The sequence below is a fragment of the Haemaphysalis longicornis genome, unplaced genomic scaffold (genome assembly GCF_048455015.1).
Source record: "Haemaphysalis longicornis isolate Haplotype H1 unplaced genomic scaffold, Haemaphysalis longicornis Haplotype H1 scaffold_8, whole genome shotgun sequence".
NCBI classification, from domain to species: Eukaryota; Metazoa; Arthropoda; class Arachnida; order Ixodida; family Ixodidae; genus Haemaphysalis; species Haemaphysalis longicornis.
In genome coordinates this window covers 131,704,578-131,726,774 of record NW_027526445.1, presented here as the reverse complement: position 1 = coordinate 131,726,774, position 22,197 = coordinate 131,704,578, and the positions used below count along the sequence as shown (strand labels likewise).

The following is a 22,197-nucleotide window of genomic DNA, read 5'->3' as shown; positions in this document are numbered from 1 at the left end:
TCTTATGAGCTCTGCTTCGAATCTTTTTTAGCACCTGTACGTCTTGCACATTACCTTGGTTGTCCCTTAAAATGAAGGCAATTTCTTTTCTGTTATACCATCACGACTCTTCCGTGTCCATTTCCTGTTCTTTCGTTTGTAGAAGAATGTGTTCATCAGCATCAGGTTATATCTCTCTGAAAATCCCACCAGTGTACCTCCTAGAGCGTTGCGAGTGTCTATTCCGGAGTTTCCACTGACCTTTCTTCCATTTTCTTCTCACCGACTTTTGCGTTAAAGTCTCCCGCCACAATCGTGATTTGTGTTGTGATGGGAGAAAATGGCCCTGCAATTTTTGTGACTTAGACTTAAAGAGATGACGAGGTGAAGATAAGACAGGTGCAACGTATCATTCTGTGATTTTCTTCACTCTTTATTATTTCACAAGTATTATTGGGGCTTCTACACACGGAACACCAACGCCTTTCAAGAAGGGGGAGAAGTTCAAACAGTAAAATCCAAAGACAAACAGAGGAACTGTTTCCTTGCTAACGCAACAGACAGGACATTGATGTCGCTTCGTCGAAATGAATTTTGATTGTGCCACGGCACGTGACACCCGAATATGCACGGTGAAACAAAATGATGAATGACAGACGAATGAGAACGCTTCTTGTTCTCTTTTCTCTGCTTTTCTGCGTGTTTACTGATTTTGCGATCAGGATTGTTTGCAAATTCGACCGAAGCGCAAATACACACTCACACAATCCTTACAAGCCCATTCATACAATCATATGCTGTAACATTAGCAGGTGAATCCTTATGTACACAGAAAATGTGGTGGAATCAGAATAACCAAAGAGAAAAAAAAAAACCTTTGCTCTCATCTGGACCGGCACACCAGATCAAGAAACGCTTGACTGCAGCGTATACGTATATAACACACACATACATATATCGCTATACATATATGCACTTCATTTAGTTTGCCGATTACTATAGTCATGACTATTTGAAAGGGTGCATCACTGCGTCCTTGATTTCAAGAGCATCAACTATGCGCAACAATTTCGAACTACTTGCGAACGACTGCTCCGCAGACGCAGGAGCAAGAAACATTTTATTATCCCTCGGGAGCTCAGATAAGACAACTACCATCGAGTTACGTTCGTATACAATGGCGCTCACCTGTACAAATCAAACCGCGCCGGTTTAAAGGGATAGTCACGGAAGCTTTGCGAGTAACAAATTCGGACATAAGAAACGCGGCATTTTCATGGTTCAGAAGACAACGGTTTCCGCAATTTCAGTGTGTTTACTCAAGGAGAGTAAATCTTCCACAGTAAACGTCAGCGGCATTCCAACAGTACAATGTCATGTCAACAGAGCGCACGGGAGAGACAAAAAGATGTCGTGAAGAAACTTTCACAGATGGCGGTGGTGTAGATTCAAAAAACCCATGCATACGCACGCACTCTCGAAAATATACCCTGCAATTAACGCGACGACAAGGAGACAGAAATTGCGTTCGTCTGAGAAAGATTAAAACGTGCAAATTGCTCTTTCAGTGGAAAAAAAAAACCATGTTTTATGTTATCCATGTGCTAGCTGCCAACGGAAAATTAAACATGAGGCCAACAGGCTTCCTGCCAAAAGATGCATGGCAGACGATAAAGTTTGATACGGCGTTTCGTGGCATGAGAAACTAAATGCATCCACATATTTCTGTGACTCAAGTTCTAGCACTAACATTAACACCTTAGGTCTTGAAAAGAAAAAAAACGTTTTCTCGCGGTTTTGTTTGCTCTTCTACTTGAGTTCCAAGCGCGCGCCGCCGAAAACGGAGTCAACGTTAAGTTGCAAAATGAGGGCGAAAAGGGAGCGAAATTGACTAAAACACTAAATGTCGCGTTCCGGTCTCCTTGTCGGTGCGGAGAAAAACGTTTTGTGGTTACACGCACTCCAGATTGGCTCCGAGGGCGCAACACCCGATAGCAACACGCCTGTTGCTGATCGGACACTAGAGAGCAGCGATAGTTTATCATAAGTGATGGATATATACTGCCGTAGTTTGCAGTATATATAAACATATACATATATATGAATATTGGTAACTCGCAATATGGGCAGCCTACGAGTCCGCAAGAGGTGAGGAAGGAAAAAAACGACGAGACCACTCAGTAGGCAGCGCCAGTTAACTGACACCGCCATCGTCTGAAGCGCTGTTCACACCTGCGGCAGCGACTGCCTCGCGAGACATTCTAGCCCACCGGTTTGCCGTTGGGCGAGCCGCGCGGTTACGATTCCCACGCGGTCGATGGCGCGTCACGTAATTCGCTGTTGACTAATTCGGCCTCAAAGCGGTTTCTGATACTCCACGCACTGTCATGCCGCTTTTTTTTTCTTTGCGGCAAGACGCCGCAGGTGTGAACGGCGTTTCAGAAAATAAAACAGCGAGAAAAGGTAGGGAGCAGTACGACAAACCTGAACGCTGCCGCATAATAAGATAAGAGAGAAGCTGAATTCCGCAGGCGTTCAAGCCGTGGCGCGAGACAGGACAGTGTAAAGACGGTGTACAGACATCCGAGATTGGAAACATAATTCTGGGGAGGGGCAACAGGCGTGGATGCGAGGAACAGCGTACACGACACGACCGCTAGAGAGAATAACAAGACAACAAAACAATACACACATACAGTAGAGAAAACACAGGCATAAACTACTGTGCTACTACCGTCTTTAGATGCCTGTACGTTTTTATACAGGTACGTATATCATGTCTTGCGACTAAACATGCTCGCATATTTCCCCGCATTGCAAAAACAAAAAAGAATACAGCAAGAAGACTTAAAAACTAAAACAGAGCAAGGCTGTGAAACCACACTTTTGAGGAACGTTTAAACAGAACAGTAGCGTGAGAAAGGACAATGAACAGCAGCCAAAAAATTATAAAGTCCGATCCACGTAGAAAAAAAAAAAACACTCCGCGAGTTTTCCACTTAACATAGCGTCCTAACGCGGAAAAACAGACCAAAAAGGGGGCCACAGAAAAAAAGTACCGCGAGTTTCGAACACCATAGTAGAACGGCATATATGACATCGAAAGAACAACCACAGTGGATAATATTATAAACTATCATTATTTATATTTATAATATTTATAATATATAACTAGAGATTTCTCCCCGCTTTTCTCCACCACACTTCACGTCTCTTTCCTTTCACTGAAGGCTTTTTTTTTCTTTTTACATACGTATTTCCGTTTGCCAGTCGTAACTTTTACACCTAAGCAAAAAAAGAAGGAAGTACTGGCACAAGATCCAAAGGACCAGCAAGACAGACAAAGGATGGAGGGGCGAACAGTCGCGCATATGTGGCGTCACAGCCGGAAACGGGTCCGCAGTAAGACATCGACCACATTAGTTTTGAAAGGTTAAAATCTTCGAAAAAAATGGCGGCCTCAGGCAGACGTCACAAGCAAGGAAAAAAGTACATAGTTCGGCGTTGCCCTCACGGCCAAAGTCTACTTTACTAAATGCACTGCAGCGCCTGGAAATTACATGACGAAATAATGAAAGCATAACGACGTCATGCTTGCGGAGCACGCGAATACGATGCCGTACAAAGTCCAGCAAATAAACAAACAAAAAACGAACGAAGTGTAAAAGCCACAAGTGCCAAGAGAGGTGCGAATATACACGGCGACAGGAAAGAAGGAAGGAAGGACGAGACGGAAAAGGATAACGAGGAAGAGATTGAAGGATAATACGGGTGAGGCGACCCCACACCCGCCATTAATGGGAGAAATACACTCCCGCGCCAACCCTATACAGGAGGGAGAAGATCATGCTTAACATGCGATTGCACAAAGAGCCACCACGTTGACTACCTGGGTGCGGGAGTGTCACGCCGGTGGCGCCCTCGGCGACGACCTCTGGCGACGGAGGAAGAAGAAAGTGGGCGGTGAAGGTACAGCGTCGTCGTCCCGTCAGGAATGAAGCCAGTGGGGAAGAACATCAACATCGTCGAAGACGTCGTTGAAAAGCCTTTTTAGCGGTGTCCTGCTTCCTGTGCGTGTGTGCGGGGAGAGGAGCGCTGCGTGTGTAGCGCAATTATTTCCTTCTTGAAAAAACACCCAGGCGTGCGAAGGCGGACGACGTATGCCATGGCTGTGAAAAGCGACGGATTCATTTCGTCGCAAGCAACTCGAAGTGAGATTTTCCTTCTCAATAAATATAGTTGATTGAAGTTGCTTCCAACCGACTGGCAGAAGAATGAGAAACCACGAGACATTGCAGAAAAAGAATAATATCGGCTCCACGACCGGTCCCTGGAGGCTACCGAACGAGTGAAGTGCGTCATTTTGAAACTAAATCTTCACACAAACTAGCACTTGCTCCTACTAGTTGCTGTCGGTGACGTTTTCAGCAAAGTTCCTTGGTGTTCCGACAGCCGCTTCTGGAGCTACTGCCTTAGACGCCAGAACGGTGGGAATCGAACAACTACAACGGAGCAGTCGTGCCAGGTCTCGTCCCCGACAAGCCAGAACCATCGACGAATATCGGCGACTAATACTTTCTTCGTGGAAGCGAAACGAATCTGTCCAATTAAGCGCAGGGACAATTAAGCTAGATTGGAACAACTACGTTACAATGGGAGGAACACAAAAAACAAAAACAAAGAAGAGACGTAAAGAAGAGACACCCAGACACGGTGCTCGCTCACCGGTGAAGTCTTAATTAACCACTGCCCACTGAGGCACAAAACAAACCAAAAGATTCTCAAAAGGAATCAAGGCTGGAATGGGGTAAATCAACAGGGTACTACAAACCAGTTTTCCTTTCCCTGCCTTCCTCGGTGTCTAAACAAGTCCAAAGTCTTCCCAAGCGAGTTCGGCAAAACAAAAGCTTTAAAGGTTAGTTATCCTTAGTCCCGGGAAAAGGACCTCCGGAGCCAGTTCCTGCTGAAGGGAACCAACGGACACGGTGCGACAACGCTCAACCTAAAGGCGACAGTTCGTCCACATGAGGGTCGAATCGCACCGGCGTGGAGCGATTTCTCAGCGCAAGTGCGAAATAAACTGACAAGGTACTCCCATCTTCCACCAGCAGCCACGCACGGCCGGTTTTCGTCGACCTGCCACTCGCCGTGGCACTGACTGGACAAGCAATGCACGACGAGCATCAAAAGTGTACACAAAACGCGCCAGGACGCTTGTGTCCCGTCGAGGTCAATCTGCGTCGATAAAGAAGGGGCTTTATACATGCACAAAGAGAAACTCGCTGGCTTCTCCTTCTATTTTCCCGTGCCCCGTAGTACAGGGAAGGGTCACTCTTGTCGTCGCGTAATTGCATCTATTTCCTCCGTTTTTCCTCGAATGCACAGCTCAGGACACCGATCTCAAACCACGTCTCCGTCACACTCTTCTCATACCGCGCGTATGAACCTTGCTGCGCCGGGGGTGTTCCTGCATCCTTGGCGTTATGTTTTGTCTTTGTCGTAACAGGCGACAAGAGAAGAACAAAGGAAATGGAACAGCGCTGGCTTCGAGCCGCCCGACAGAAGCCGTCACGAGGAGCGGACCAACGAAGAAGGTGTTAAACGCTTTGAAAACTATCGTTTAACGCCACTTTACACGTTAAACCATCCACGAGAGCTCCGTTGTCAAATGGGCTCGGCAAATAAAACATTTCCACACTACCTGAAAACAGCCCAGATACGATAGAACCACAATGGAAGCCTCTTGAGGTGGAGTCGAAGACTTGGTTCCAAAACAGATCCCGTTTTCGTGTTGGGCAGCGTTACGTATACGATGACTGGCTTGTTTTAGGTTAGTGCGATGTAAGACATTAACTTTTTTTTCGCTTCACAGAATTCAGGAGGATTATTCAGTTCTAGTTAACGGCACAGCTGCATTGCTGTGGTACAACAGATCAAGACCTCATCCCTTGCACTTGCGTCATATGCAGTGTCAAAGGTTCGGGCTCCGGGATTGCATTTTTCAAGGAGCACACGGCCGTTCTGAACAACACAAAGTCACAGTGAGAACCCAAGCTGGTCACTTCAGCGCAACGCCAAGCGGCGAATAGGTACGATCTGTAAGTATAGTTCAGGTTCAATAAGGACTCCCTCCGCTAAGACCATGTCCATGAGGATATCAAGGAGCCAGGACCGTCAGGCGAATCCCCCAAAAAAGGGAAGCAATCGACATCGGAACGTACAGTTCGAAACGATTCGTTCGTGATGAAAACGTGTTCGTTCCTAAACACAACTACTGCTGGTGGGCACGTGTCTTCAATCACTTTTTCCGTGCCTGCTTCATTTCAATGAGTCGGGGCGGGTTCGCAGCGTCGTCACGGCTTCTGTTCTGAACGGCAGAGAATCCGTCTCGTCGAGTCGAAGACCAACGGGACAAAACATAAGGAGTTTCTGGTATTTCTCTCGCGTGATCGAAAGTGCGACTTAAAAGAGAGCCTTCGACCTTTCGCCATAATTTCTTCTACGGAGGGTGAAAAAACAGGTATCTGCCAGCGGTCGAGTCGTCAGCGAAACGAAAAGCACAGGTTCGTCGCTTTAATCTGCTTTTGAGGAAGGCTCAAGTGATTCGCCATATGACACAAGTGGATCGAATGAATTATCACTTTGTTTCCTAACTTGTACAGCGATGAGAAAGATAGCCTGTCGACCTCTAATGCAGTGCAGTATTTCCCTAACCCCAACAGTTATAGCTGTTCTCCTTCTGGCTCAGCTAAAATTTCTTTAATAAAACCGGAGGGCCCCACACGACCGGCGAAGACAGTTCCCACGATCTTTTGGGACGGATTCGCCCTTCTTGCGTTGCTTCTTTTTCCCTAATATATGCCTATCAACGTAACCTGTTTGTACGGCCTAGTTACAAGACATCAGAGGGTAGAACCAAAAGATCCGCCTAGTGCAACTTTTTCAGCCCTATTCTTGCGCTTCATCACCCCACTGGAGCGATGAATTCAGCGCTTTCGACGACGACTCGGCCGCCGGTTCTGTGTGTATTAGGTCGACAGTGCAACGAGAGTGCAACGAAAAGTAGCGGTAGTGGTAGTAGTAGTAGGGACGGAAGGGATACATCGTCGCTCACGGTCAACTCACGTGCTCGCCATGTCCACAACAAAGAGAAAAACAACGCGGTTTTCGCGAAAGAAGGGTGAAAGCATAGAGAGATGACAAGCAGCACACAGCGGCTGAAGTGCGCGTCGGAGGGGGAAGAGGAACGCAAGGGTGAAGAAGAGAAAGAGAGAGCACAACGCAGGCGGGCCCGGTCGCCATCGGGTTTCGCAGCCGCCGCCGCCGTCGTCTTTTGGGCGGCGGCAGCCGAGAGAGGAGGACAGGTGGTGACGAGGGCAGCCACGGAGGAAGGGCCACGAGGCGGCGCGGCGGCCTTGGCTTGGCTCGGCTCTTAGCTGGCGTGGATGTCCATGATGTGCTGGCCATCGTAGGGCGAGCCCTGCGGGGGCAGGCCCGGGTGACCCATGGGCGCCATCATCATGGCGGCCGCGTGCGGGTGGCCGGGCAGGAGCATGGCCTGCGTCGGCGACCGCAGCTGGGGCATCTGCGGGTAGCTGCCCATGGCCCCCATGTGGCCCATCCCCATCGACGCGTCGCCGCAGGACAGGTTCTGCATGCCTGCGCAGTGGACAAGAGAGAGACAACAAGAGATCGTATACCTACTTCACACACGGACGTCACACGAATGCAGTGGCGCTGCTGTCGCTAGCGATTGCCGTCAAAATAGCGGCGGCTCCAAAACTGTGTGCAGTACCAGCGTTTACGTGCAGTGCCGCAGCCAATGATACTTCCGTGCACTTTGTTTATGCACCTGAAGACTACGAGGACGAGGTTCTGCCAAGACCTGACAAGCTTTTCTGTGCTGCCTAGTACAACCTCTTACACAACATGTGTGGCGTGCTATGGTACGCTTTTCCGGTCCACTGTGGTCCTAACCTGGCCAATGCACTGGAAGTGTGTCTGGAACCGTAAGTGCGACACCCGCCACTCGGACCCCCAAAAAACTATGATGTTGCACAAAACTTTTTTTAATATGTCTGTCCCAACCGCTCATCTGTACGCGCGAAGGCCTCATAGTTCGGTATATCGTGCTCAGGACTAAGACCAATGCCACCAGTTGAATGTTCTGTAGCCTAATAAAAAGCACCTTTGTGGGCACCTCCTGCAGCATCAGCGCGACCAGACTGCACGGGCTGGTGGTGCCTTCTCTCGGCACAAAAAATAAACGAATGAGAATGGAACCTTTCACACATGTTCATATCACCTTTCAGAAACACGTAAAGTGCAGGGATGCAATTCAGCAGGGGTGATCACTTCACAAATAAACAATACCCTCTCACGTTGCCTCTTAATAGTTTTTGTGCCGATGCGAAAAATTCGCTTTTCCGCATACCATGCCGACTATGCTTAGTTTTCCGCAGAACACGCGCTTTCCACTACTTACACCCTTTGTCAAAATTTTCTAGGCCAATCCTAAGCCTTCTCGACCACAAAGAATTCAAAGAATAAGCTTTACCTTTATATGTGACAGAACTATTTTATGACAGTAAGAAAGAAAGGTGTCTTCTCTGGATTTCCGGCATAAAAAGTTTCAGCCTCGCTCAGGACGTAATCGTGTACACTAAATTCTTGGCGACCTGCGCGTTTCCGGCTTCGCCTAGAAAATTTTGGCAAAGACTGTACGTGGGCCGAAAAACCATAACTGCAAAAGACGTGCCGTGGCTAGTACAGAAAAATTCTCTTACATCTGCGTAAAATACCTTAACAATAATTTGGTCCCATATAAATAATTTGCGGACTCGTGGTGTTTCCGCTCTCTTCGGAGTGAAAAGTCGGGCACACGGAAATAACAATAACAAGGACGTTTACTCACGTATCGGTAAGGACCTTGCCTTCATCAGAGTAAGCTTTACATCAAACACTACTCTGAAAAAGGCGCGTCCCTTGCCGATACGTAAAAAACGTCCTTGCCCTTGATATTTCTTGCATTGTGTCCGAATTGTTACTCATATATATATATATATATATATATATATATATATATATATATATATATATATATATATATATATATATATATATGGGGGGTACGTGTGTTTCTTTAGACTAAGGCGAGGGCGACCATTATTCACGACTAAGACTTTGCTGCATATAACACTAGCACAGAACACAGGATACTGCTACGGAGAAGACAAAACAAAAGCAAACACAATCGACAAACAAAGGGCAAACAAAACAAACTGACCTGGTGGCCTAATGTGCATTTGTGGACTGCCGTCCATCATGTATCCCATTCCACCGTCAGGTCCATACGCCGCACTTGCGCCTCCTATCGTCCCACCTGCGCCAATTGCCAAACAAAACAAACGAGTAAGAGAGAATGCTAATAAGAACAACTCAAAGCGAAACTCAGCAAGAACCTTCCCTCGCGCCACGATTAGCGTAAAAGTGTGTGCGCAGTATAGGAAGGCGCATATTGGAGAATGAACCGCAACGTAACTACCGTGTTACGCGGCATAAAACAACAGCTCTTCGCGCTGAGTATCGCCTACGGTGCGTGGCGATCGATGACAACTATTCACACCGTAACACTAAGGCTATGTTCAGACTACCGACACAAAAGCCATATCGTGATCTATGGACGTAAAAAAAAAAAGTGTGTCCCGCAGTTCGGTAGGCTGCGACGTGAAATGACGCCATTCTTTTAAAGTTATTACGACAGTCGCGGCAACATTCTCAATCCCGGCTTAAGCCCAGTTTTCGCTTTCCTCTTGCTGGTATGAACCTTTTGTTCTTCGTGCAGAAAACTACCACCCCGATGCACAATTCCTTACCGACAACAAAAACAATACATTTACAACAGTTTTAAAAGCCATATAACATGCAGTGCTTTAAAAAATTTGTAAATGCAAATTTATGAAACACCATAATTAAACACCGAGAACCAAAGAAAACGAATCCGAGGCCATTCGTAGAGTTCCTTAGTTACAAACTCCTCTTTTCCCTTCCCCAATAGCAATGCTTTAACTTTTCTTTTGACACCAATGCGCTCTAGCTTATCCACCTCGCACCCGACCTAAATCGAAGGCACGCCTAGCTCGCGCCTTTTGACGCTCCTGTTCGGCTCGTGGCCGTCGCCTGCTGCGGTGTGCACGTAATCGGCAGCTTACTGTTCACGTGTGCACGGCGTGGCGTTGAATCTACAACATTCAGTTATTCACATGGGCGGGGAGGGCCAGGCTGCCGTGCTTTTCCTTGTGTTTTATTTCTGAGGCTTGCCCGCTTTGGCCTCGAGCGACCAAGACTGCCAGCGAGGGCCTCTGTTCTGGCAGTCTTGGTGCCATAGGAAGCTTAAGAGGGTTCAACGCTGATCGACCACTCCAGACATGTCGTAGACACTCGAGTCACGGCCCGGGGGTTAAAAAGAAGGTTCCCTTCCCCCCGAGAAGTCGAAGTGGCGCTGGCTACCACCCGCAAGCACAGGAAAAATTACATTGACATAAATACCCCAGAAAGTGGATGGGGAAAATAGCCCTGCCGGTAGCGTAGTGGTTATCGCACCAGACCGGTATTCTGGACGTCGTGGGTTCGGATCCTACCTGGCGGGCATTTTTTCTCCACTTTCTTTCCAAATTCTTTATCTGTTTCTATGACCAACCATATTCTCCCTCTTGCTTTTCGAGGTTTTCTTGACTTCCAAACTTTATTTCGGTGTTATATATATATATATATATATATATATATATATATATATATATATATATATCTATATATATATATATATATATATATATATATATATATATATATATATATATATATAGTGAGCTGGTTGAGTCTTTTTTCCTGCAAGAGGGTGTTTGTCGCCGCCAGTACCAACCATCGCCTCCACTAGCTTGCGACTGCCGCATCATCTCCTGTACATAATCATCATCACGGCACCTCTTCTTCGGCTGATCATTATCAGCAACGAGGCTCGGTCTCCATAACATTGCTACCTGCCTCCTCAGTTCCGAGTAACGGAGCCTGAACGTTACGGTCTGCTATCTCTGTCTATCAATCAGCCTTACAATATGCGTGTGTGAGTCTGTGCGTGTGTGTGCATGTGCGTGTGTATTTCCTTCCAATAAACCGTTGGTCCCAGCGCTCGTGTGCGTCCAGTCTTTTTCTTTTTGTCCCTGCGCCAGCTGCGCTGTGTTTCCCCTGATTTCTCTCGCATGTTTCGAAAAACGCAATTTCTGGGCCGGCCGGACTGGATAACATCCGCACATCTCAAAGCATTTTTCTATTTCGTTATTCTCGCGGAGAGCCCGCCACTTTTCTGGGCCTCCTCGACTTTGTCCGTCAACTCCCCCGCCCTTCACGCGAGCCGCTCGCTTCCTCGCCTGGCGCAGGACGTCTTTCCGGAGGCATATATACACGTTAATGGCTAGACTCATTTCCGCAATGAAGGGAGGATCTGCGTCCGAGAGAACCGATCAATCAACTGCCAGGCCCGTGGCAGTGATCGCTAGAGAAAAGAAACGCAATATTTGTGAGTTGTTCCTCGAACAAAGAGATGAGCTGCTGCGCGAGCCGAGTACAGCACTGGTTGGGTGGAAACTAAGTTGGCAAAAAAACACCAGCGTGGGTTCGAGCATGGACGGTTTTGAAGAAATGCCCAACGGCCTGCGCAAACTTGTTCTGATTTTGTTAAGTCGGCTTCGCAGGGCAAAAAATTGAAGGAAGCTCAGACTAACGAGTAAAGCGTGAACCGCATGGAGCGTTTTTGCACGCCATTAGTGCGCGTCGGCGTTGCGCGTGCGATTTTTTGACGTCCGCGTCGACGATTCCGCGCGCGCGCCAGCTTCTGCCTCGCTCAGAAAATGACGCGTTTCGCGCGCGGCAGTGGGAGGAGCCTGGCGACTTGCGCCAATGGGGAGGCGTGCGCCTCATGGCGGCAGTTTCGAAGCGCTCGAGACAGCCGGCTGGCTCCACCAGAGATAGTTAGACTTACCACCCTGGCAGATATTGCACGTGCGCTTTCACTAGCGGCGCGGATGATGTTTTATAGTACCGTTTTCACCCAAATTATCAGCTTCATGCGACTTCATCACACAAGCAACTTCATGCGTGCCTTGAGCGGCATTTTAGAAAGTGCTTAAAAGCGGTCGGTCGAGCTCCCGACGCCACTTCGCGGCCGAAGCCGCCGCCATGTTGCCGCCGCCTGCCGCGCCGCGCGCAGCATGCGGGTGGCTCCGGGGCAGCGTCAGCGCACCTGTGGCGTGCGCGGCGCGTTTTCGCGAGCAGAAAACGCTCCGTGCAGTTCACGCTTAAGGCTTGAAGGTAGCGAAGCGGTACCGTCCCGACCATCACGAAGGTTTAAGCCCAGGATTGCAGCCGATTTAATCCTTCGCCGCTGCAGTGACATTTACTCCATCATTGTTGCTATAAGTGTGAGCTTCTTTCACTTTTTGCGAAGTGACAATCATTGGACATCACCTTGGAGGAGCGTACGCTATAATGGGTCTTTCTCGTTCCGAGCAACTGTTGCCACGATTAGGACGAACGCTGGAGATTTTCTAACACGAAAGTGTTTTATGCCGGGGTCCACGAGGATCTCTCTGACGTCCTATCCGTCACGGAAATGGCATCGCCAGAAAAACTTCGATTGACGAAACGCGCTCCCGACTGCGCTATGAACAGACGCATGAATAGGACGACGAACGCGCCTTATATCCTTCCTTTCAGATGGTGCTGCCATCTAGGAGAGGCGAAGCGAAGTAGTGCATAATGACGCCAATGAGCGCCGACAGTCGGCGCCTCGATGCCAGCGCCTACGTGTACGGGGGACGCGCAGCGTAAGCTGCGGGGAAGCCGACTTGCCGATGTCGCGCTCGTGACACGGTCCGCTGCTCTTTTCGCTGCAGCGGACCGTGTGTTCACCAAACGATTCGCTGACAACCCGTTTGGTTTCGTTCGCACGGACTGTTTGCGAACGCATGTGGTTTAATTCGGATTTACGCAATGCTCCGGCGCGCGCAATGCAGTGTCTATAGCGTTGATGCGTATAACGGTGCCATACCGACGAAATATAAATAGCGTTCATATCGATGCACAACAAACATTGGAATGCTCTTGTGAAGGCACATGTCACTTTCCTGTTTCACCAGTTCCTATGGCAGGGGGCACAACCCCACTTTGTTGTTGTTGTTGTTTTTGGCCTTTCTTGGCCAATCTCCCTAAGTGGGTATATGTTTGGCTTGATAAACGTGCGCCGAGAACGCTGAGCGGTCGTCGCGAGGCCCGCTCTCACGTGTTCGTGCTCGGCAATTTCTTAACATTTTTAACTGCGGACACGAAAAATTGCGGTTTGCGAAACAGCATCCCTGTTAATGCGATTATTGTAGACTCGCAAAGGACAAAAATCAAGGTTGCCGTAGAATATGTTTACGGTTTTGATACCGCAGTGTTGGGAAACTTACTTCCAGACTTGCGTCTGAAAGTTTTTGTACGGACTGGAAAGGCTATAATCGTTCGAAAATTTGAGCTTGCAAGCAGGAAACGAAAAACGGTCGGCAAGGACACCCGAAGCATTGCGTTCGTATTTTCTTCTTGACTATCCTTCGTTGTCTACGTTCAAGCTGAAAATTTCAGGTGATTATGAAACGTGATTATGAAACAACTCGCCCGATCCCAAGATATTCTGACGCCTATGTAACGTTCCAGGAGGGAGCTGCAGTGCCGTGACTTTTCCTCCTGCAGGCGTGACCACGTTTCTACCACGCTAGAGCAGCCGAAACGAAATGCCGACGTTTCGGTTTGGTTTCGGCGCTTGCTGATGATAACTCGTTTTGAAACAAGATGCTTTCGTTATAGGTGCTGCTGCTTTTTTTTTTTTTTCCTTTGAGGACACGTCGTCAGCAGTTTTCACACAGTATTCGTTTTCTGACTGTATGGAGATACTCGAAGGCGCAGATGCAGCGCGAGTAGATATACTATAAACAGTACCCAGAGCCAGCTTGTGAAATTTTGCTGCCTTAAATTAAAGTCGCCAACAATTGCCCGTTGAATACACACCTTACATTCTAATACACACCTTCATTCGTTCTTAAAAAAGCTGCAAAAAATAGGAATTGTCGTATAACCAATTCCTTTTTTATTTCCTTTAACCAGCGTGATTTTTTCTTCTGACGGGTGAGTAAAAATCGCCGATGTAAAACGTGTTCTGTATCAGCTTGAACAATACTTGATGGATTGCCCACAGCTATAGTGTGCTACCATTGCGTTTGCCACAAGTGTGCGGAAAAACACTTCGTTCCTTAAAAATGCCTGTAGGCCTAATGCATCGAACTTGATCGCATACGGAACGGCCGTGTCTAATGAGCAGGTATAGTCGGTTGTGGAACTACGCTGCAACAGTGCTCAAACAGTTCGGTGTTTTCTATAGGCGCTGGAGCTGAGCTTCCAAGAGAGGGCGACCAGGATTAATCCCTAGTTGGCTTGATATTGGCTTTAAAAAGTTTAGTGTTCTCTCTCTCTCTCTCTCTCTCTCTCTCTCTCTCTCTCTCTCTCTCTCTCTCTCTCTCTCTCTCTCTCTCTCTCTCTCTCTCTCTCTCTCTCTCTCTCTCTCTCTCTCTCTCTCTCTCTCTCTGGCGGTCGCGTGAAATTGGGAGCCCCAGCTACAGAACAACATCCTTTATCACTGCACTATCAGAAGCAGCCATTTCATTTTTTTAGGGGCTGAAGCTGTTGGCGTCTCCTGTCGTCGTCGTAAGTGTCGTCTCATGTAGTCACGGTACTAAAACACCGCAAAACACGATTACACCTCGCGCTACAACGTAACGCGTATTAAAAAAAATTGGGCCCATCTCCCCGCAAGGGGGACTCGAGTAAATGCGTCGCATAGGAGGTGGGTGTATTGCGTTAACGTTTAGTGTTGGGGGAGTTGGTGGTAGTGAATGCGTTGTATCAGCAGCTTCTTGACGTAGTTTGAATGAGTCAAGGATATAAGGCGCGTTCGTAGCCTCCCATTCTGTGTCGGCTTTGTGGAGCAGTGGGAATGTACCTCGCGTTCCGCCCACAGGGTAGAGGGATCGAAACCAGGCGCCGGATAGTATTTTTTTATATATAGTGTAGGGGGAGGAGTGCGGACTACGACTACGGACGTCAACGCGGGTGACATCGTGAGTTACTGAAATGCTCTGCATTTAAAACACCGGTAAACACGTTTACATCTCGCGCTAAAACGTAACGCGTATTTAAAAAATACCGGGACACTCGTTCCCGCCTCGCGCTGGAACGCTTCATAAGGCACTCGTTTACGCCTCGCGATAGAACGATTCGTGCTTCAAAGACACCAGACTTCTACAGCAAAGCTGTATAGCTCTACTTCCTGACGGTTTCATTTCCGTGGGCAAAATCTGCGTATAATATTTCCGGAATATGCTCTTGTACCACTTCGCGTTGCAGCATATGGGTTAGGCTAACGCCAAGGCGCCAAGAATACACTCATATACCGCATGCTTCGCCCCACCCCAGGTTTCACGTTAGTGGAGATGGCCCGGGATTTTGTGTGTGTGTTTCAGATTTCCCAATTACCAACAGCAGGGGTCACATCATCGTGAGCCTATGCGTGACGCAGACAGCGCTTCCGCTTTAACAAGCAGCATGCCTGGCCCGGCCCGAGGTACAGTCACTTATTTTGGAACATAAATGGTTGAGGGAGCGGGGACTGCATAGGAGGAGTTAGCTCCCCCGTCGCAGTCACCACTGCTCCCCCGGTGCTTCTTCTCGCCTCCACTGCGCCACGGCAGGTCCACTACACGTTTAGCACGGCCGACAGCTTCGATGGTGAGCGCGCGCCTCGCACACCGGGACATTTGATTCCCCCCCGAACGCTGTTTCTCCGCTCGAGATTCCGGCGCGAGAAACGTGGAGGGCCAAAGCACGTGGCAGGCGCTTGATCAGAACTCTATACGTAGCTCGCCAGAGACACCGGTGGTGAAATAGAGTGCGTTCCATCGGCGCTATACTTCTTCTCTCCCCAGCGGCGGGGTTTAAGCTCGGTCCTATCCATGCCCGCTTCAAAGTGAGCCTTATTGGCCCTCAGAGAAACGAAAACGCCGTATTTTCAATGTATTTTGAATGCATTTAATACACATGTTACCTGTTTACTTAGTTTGCATTATTTTGTTCACATTCCATATGCACTCTAAATACCTTTAAATCGTATTCCAACTGTATCGCGCAAATACATTAGGAGTGCAGCGAAAATATATATTCAATGCATTTTAAACTCATTGAAAATGCACAGAAAATACCCTTTTCAATACCTAAAAAATGCGCTAGTAATGCTTTTCAAATGCGTAGAAAACGCCACTTGCAATGCGTACAAAATGTGCTAGTATTGCATTTTCAAGACACAGAAAATATTGCTTGAAATATATTCAAAATGTGTTACTAGTGTCTGTGAAGTACAACCATAAATACACTGAGAGATGCCATCGCAACGTGTCTCAGGGGGATTTGTTAACGTTGCTTGCGCTGCGTCACATCCGCGGATGTGACGCAGCGCAAGCAACGCGAGGCGTCGGTTTCTGTGCTTGTCATTGACGAGAGGGAGGCTTCGCAAGTTCGATATCGTCACGTTTAAAATTGAGCGCGAAACTGACACTTTTGAAACGGACGGCGATCAGAATTAAGGCACCAGAAGGGGATCTGGTCGCCCCGGTATTGCGTTCGGACGGAACAGAATAAACTAAGCTTGCGCTTGACATGTATTTGAGCTTTAAAGGGGCACTGACACAAAATTTTGAAGGCGAGATAACCTCAGAGATAGATTGGTGGGAACGTGGGAACACATATACATCATCTGCAAAATATCAGCGGCGAATACAGCCTAAAACATATTTAAAATCAATTTTAAAGTGTGCGAAACGCAACCGAGCAGCCAGCAGAGGACCACGCGCAATCGACATCCCGAGGATATCGTGTAAATAAACAACATTCAACACGTCACGAGTTTGTGTTTGCCGCTTCCGCACTGCCGGCGTTTTTCGCCGGCTGGCCCAGCTCGCCGCTCCAATCGGAGGGCCGGAGGGCGGAGCTTCTGCTCTCGAGAACGAAAGACCCGATCGTTGGCGGCGGAGGCGCCGTGATTTCGTCAGCTCATGGGGCAGCTGGCCGCTATCAAAGTTCTATTCCAGGCACTCTGTTTCTATTACTGTTTATTACCATTGGATGCGAAAACGCGCCGGAGGCACGAAAAGCCCACTGAGCTAGCCGCACGGTCGCTGTGCAGGCGGCGGCCACGGCCGCGAAGTGGCCCACGCCGGCGCAGGTAGCTCGAGTGATAGCTTGTTACCGCTGCACGAAATTGTCCCCAAGTCCCGACCATGGTGGCTTACATGAGAAAGGAGTTAATGATGCCATGGCGGGTTGCATTAAAAATTGTCATCCGCACCGCTCACGAGAGCGGCACTCGAATATCCGCCGCAGTGCTAAGCCGAACACATCTGTAGGCGGACCTGTAGGCAGACCGGCCGGCTGCTCCCAGCGCGCGTCTTGCCACCCACCGTCTCGAGCGTCGCGCGTCGTTCGTTAGCCGCGGTAGCATTTGCACTCGCAGCGCCTGCGTCACATCCACGGTCGCTTTTTAATTAGGCGCCTCACGAGATCAGTACGGGGGGGGGCATTCGCAGAAACTGCCGTCGATGCGGATTCGACAGTGCTACGGCGGCTCTGCTCTGTAACTGTGATATCCCTCCGACGGTCACGTGGTCAGCTTTGTTCACACAAAATCCACAAAATCCATCGTTTCGCGGCACTCGCTGAAACCGAAACTGCGACTGGCCGCATTGAAAATGCCTCTAATTAAACAACCGTCGCACGCTGAAGCAAATGAGGTTTCTACAGGTTATAAGTAGGTCACTAGCTACTTATCGCAACAAAAAAAAACAAGATGCAAAATTTTTGTGTCAGTGCCCCTTTAAAGACGACAGTCCTTTTTGGGCTACTTCAACGCAAAATTTTCGGCCTGTCTGACTGTCTTACTGTGGCTCAAATCAACTAGAGACATATATATTCGTGGGTCACAGGTGGATCACGTGATCCGGATTTGGGGGAGGGAGTTACCTTCACAGAAACAAAGGAAGATCGGAGAGTATTATAAAGGGGGATAGAAAAAAGGAATGGCGGCAAGAGTGGAAGAAGAGTGAAGTTAGGGAAAAGAGGAAAGGAAAACGGTACGGAAGTAGGGAAATGTATGAGAGAGACAGAGAGAGAGGCATTGAAAAGACACAAGCAGTAGGGGTAGGAAAAGGGGGGAGTGGGATTGGAGCGAAAGACTGCGTACGTGACAGGGAAAAATGTGGGGAACTAGGGAGGGATGGATGGTAACCGGGAATAGGAGGAAGTGCATGGAAAGGTGTGAGTGGAAGGAAGAGATCGCAGGGGAACAGCAGGAGAGCATAAGACAGAATGAATATGCAGAGGGGAAGAGATTCGCGGGATGGGAAGAGTGTTGGATTGGGAGGAAACACCGCGGAAAAGGGAAATTATGGAGAATAAGAATCGGAGAGCAGGGAAGATGCGGGAGAGGCACAGTAGTATTGCGAGAAGACTGAAGAAAATGGGGGAGGGGCCGTAACGAGGAATGGCACTACGTGGGGGGAGGGAAGGGCCAAGAGCAGTGGAGTGTGTAGCGTGGGGCCGAGCGAGTGGATCGAGTGCTAGGTACGAGGTACGAATGAGAGCGAGGAGAGCGGTAGGTGAATGGGAGAGAGAGGAAGAACATGAGTGGCAAGGATGGATGACGGATGGGGGTGACATGACAGGAAAGGGGTGATTTGACAGCCCAAGATCAAAATACGGTTCACTCACCCGCTCGATTAGATTGATCGATCATTGGTTGCACGATTCTTCGCCTCGCGTTAATGAACCTGCAAAAGAAGAAGCAGAAAGCGAAAACGTCAGTACACACTCGTGCGATATTACAACTCTTAGTCTACGTTACAAGCGTACTACTAATCGTATAAAGGCCCTGCAGCACAAAACTCCACTAGGAATGCGCACACGGCGGCAAGAATGATCATTCGCACGACTCTTTCGTCGCACTGGACCACCCCGGGGTTAGAAACAACACTGATGCAGCAATGGCGACTCCCGGGGAAAACAAGAAGCAGTCTAGTCCGCGGACATGCGTTCTACATATTCGCATCGACACGTTTCGCGCGATGTACAAAAATTAAAGAACGGACCACAACAAGTTTTGCAGCGCCAACTGACTGCGACGCTTTAAGTGACCTTTGAAAAAATGCCTAGCATTTTGGTGCGGAACGTCTGAAAGAACGCGCATATTTGATCGTCAAGAAATGGCCTCACTTTACGACTTCGACGGTCCCGTTCATTTTGTTTCCAGTATTTAGACGCGTGCACACCAGAACACTATTTCTGAAAGCCTTCAATTAGAGTAAAAGACTTACTCCGTTACTGCTATTTTGTTTCGTTTTGTTGTTGTTGTTGTTGTTGTCGTTACATTAATCACCACTCGGAAAGAGCCCTGCTCCCCTTGTACCTATTTACGGCGCACTTATCGCACTAACACATCAGTAGGCACTAACGCGGCGATTTGGCGCCATCTCCCTCGTTGTATCTGCACCCACACCCCCGCCCAAAGGACTTCCAAGCATCCAAACATCTGTAGTAGCGCACGCTTAGCTCGGGCCCACGAACAAATGTACGCACTCGGAAATGACCCCACCAAATATACGCCACGAAGCAACCGCTCATCCCGACTGCCCAGAACAACAAGCCGCGGCCAAGTCTTCGAAGTGAGCTCCGTTGAGCGAAAAACAATGACACGCCCAGCCACACCCAGCGTTTCGCCTCCAAAAAAAACAGGCATGTATCACCGTGGGGCCCATTGCAAGCGGATCGGCCTCCACGGGGGCATAACAACCAAGCAGGTATTTTCCCGCGGAGGGACCACCGATCAGTGCGCTGCTATTCGACAAACGGTGCGTGTGAGTGACTCGAAGCAAGCTCCTCATCTTCGAAGAAGCTCCCGGCTTCTTGTTGTCCCGGCCGGTATAAATATACGCGGCTCTAGGTGTGCGCGGAGTCCGGAACACGAGCCCTTCATCGAAGCGCTCGCCAACCCACCTATCAGCGGCCACGCTCCAAGCGGAGAAAAAGTAGGCCTATACCTGCTGCGAGGTCTTGAGTCTCCTGACGCCCTCTCGCGCCCATCTCCTTCCAAATATCCACAGGTCGGCCATTACCACTTGTGCGTTCCGCGAGCGCCGCCGCTCTAACGATGATGATGCCCCTCGAGTCGAGCCTGCCACCGCCCCTTTTACGTCTCCTCTGTTTGGGAGCCCACTAAAAGACGTAACGACCAGTCATTTTCGTTCCACGCAGCCGCTGCGAGAGGGGAGGCTGCCGAGAACGCCGGAAAAGGCTGCGGCTGCTGCCGCCTTCGTTGTGTAACTATTATTTCCCTTCTCGTCTCCTCTGCTTTTCGAGCAGCGTCTTGTCTGGATAGCCCCCTACACACCTTTCCGCGATGTCTCAAGCCGGCTTGCAAGCCTCGTCGCCATCGACACCGCGCGCGAAATGCCTTCCTCCTTTCTCGGCGATGAATACTTGATGTCCCCTCCGGCCGCTCCTTCCTCTCTTTTTGTAGACGACGTCTAACGATCTCTCGGGCGAGACTCGCTGTGGCTTATATCTTCGCCGATCGTTCCTGGACGCATTGTTTGCTTGAGTGTTTTTTCTTTATCGGCATGGTATTTTGAAAAATGCGCGCGTCAATCGTCGCACGCGGTCGATAACTTGTCAACGTGCCGCTGATCGCGGTTTTTTCGACAACCTACAGAGGAGACAGATGGGACATCGACGATGTCGACCTACTTCACCTGCACGAAGCTTCAATTTCGCCCGCGACTGTGACACCGTGTTTTCAAGTGAATGCAACGAGCTTCGGAACAGTGTGCTCACGTCTGGCACACAACGTATCCGGAAGAAAAAAAAAAAAAAACACTTATTGCTATGGAGCGTTAGATACACATCATCTTTAAAATCGGCTTTACAACTATACACAGATACATTTCTGAGAAGCCCTCTTTAGGGGGGAAATATAGGAAGACTGATATTAATGTACACAGGCCCTAGCGACTTTTATTAATAGCATCTTCGTAAGCGGCGTTAATGTGTTACATACCGGTTTCCTCCTTCAGTATACATAAACATGTTCTAGTATTTAGAAATCTGTTAGCACGAACAGAGACGCGGAACCCGGGGCTGTAGCAAGATGACGCAATGCTGAACCTTCAATTGAGCTGATGAAAAAGAAGGACATACAAAAAAAAAATCGCGCATATTGGCGGCTGTGTCCGTGCTTCAAACCGGATGCATCCCTGGAAACTTTTTCGGCGTTTGCAACAAAGATTGGACGGGTCCACATAAGCGACAGCCAGCGACATCCTATAGCAACAAAACCCAACCACGACATCCGCGGTCGGCTCCATTACCCAGAGTACGGAGCAAATGCTGCCTTACGTAGAAAGGTAGGCACAAAAGGCTACAAAGAGACAGAACACGGGGAGATTTTGGCTCGGACCACGGGTCCATTTTCGATGATGGATCGCTCCCGTCTCCGCCGTATCTCGTCCGCGTCCCCTGTCTCTTTCCAAAAGCAAGGCCGGAACCCTACGGGTCTTTTCTCCTTTCCAGGGACGCTTACTTGGCCCGCACTTGTTCTAATGGTTCTCGGGGGCAAATCTCTCGACTCGGGAACGATAACGAGCTCGTCGGGGAGGGTGAAGGCTTATCGTATTTCGTTTAATACCTTTCTCCTGGTATTTTTTCTTTCGTTTTCTTAGTTTCGCGGTGGACCAAACGGACAGCGTAACAGAACGAGACTAACTCGAACTCAAACGCAACTCACAACGGCTAACGCACACCGGTTTCAGTAATGCTGTCCGGGGAGACATCGTTCCGGAAACGAGACTTCAGCGGGGAACGACCCAGTAACAGGACGATTTACGGTAGTAAACGAATAGGAACAACCTAAACCGGGCAATTCAGCAAATACGACAACTACACGGTCCGGCTTAAGCTGTTGCGGCTTGAGCTTCACAACTTGTACACAGATCGAGGACCTAATGCGCGATAAACTACCACTCGGGCGTCAAG

The 22,197-nt window shown here is 48.9% G+C and overlaps 1 protein-coding gene across 2 annotated transcripts in view; it reads right to left on the bottom strand.

The window, feature by feature from the left end:
* Window positions 1–393: 393 nt before the first annotated feature.
* Window positions 394–22,197, bottom strand: part of LOC144148985 (homeobox protein Meis1-like) — a 383,179-nt gene continuing 361,375 nt past the window's right edge. For both annotated transcript variants that reach the window (XM_077680507.1, XM_077680508.1), the window contains exons 12-14: window positions 18,883–18,941; window positions 9,266–9,361; window positions 394–7,638 (exon numbers count right to left, since the gene is read on the bottom strand). In XM_077680507.1, the coding sequence (XP_077536633.1) occupies window positions 7,412–7,638; window positions 9,266–9,361; window positions 18,883–18,941 (382 nt within the window). In that variant the 3' untranslated portion in view covers window positions 394–7,411. The remainder of the gene's footprint in view (window positions 7,639–9,265; window positions 9,362–18,882; window positions 18,942–22,197) is intronic.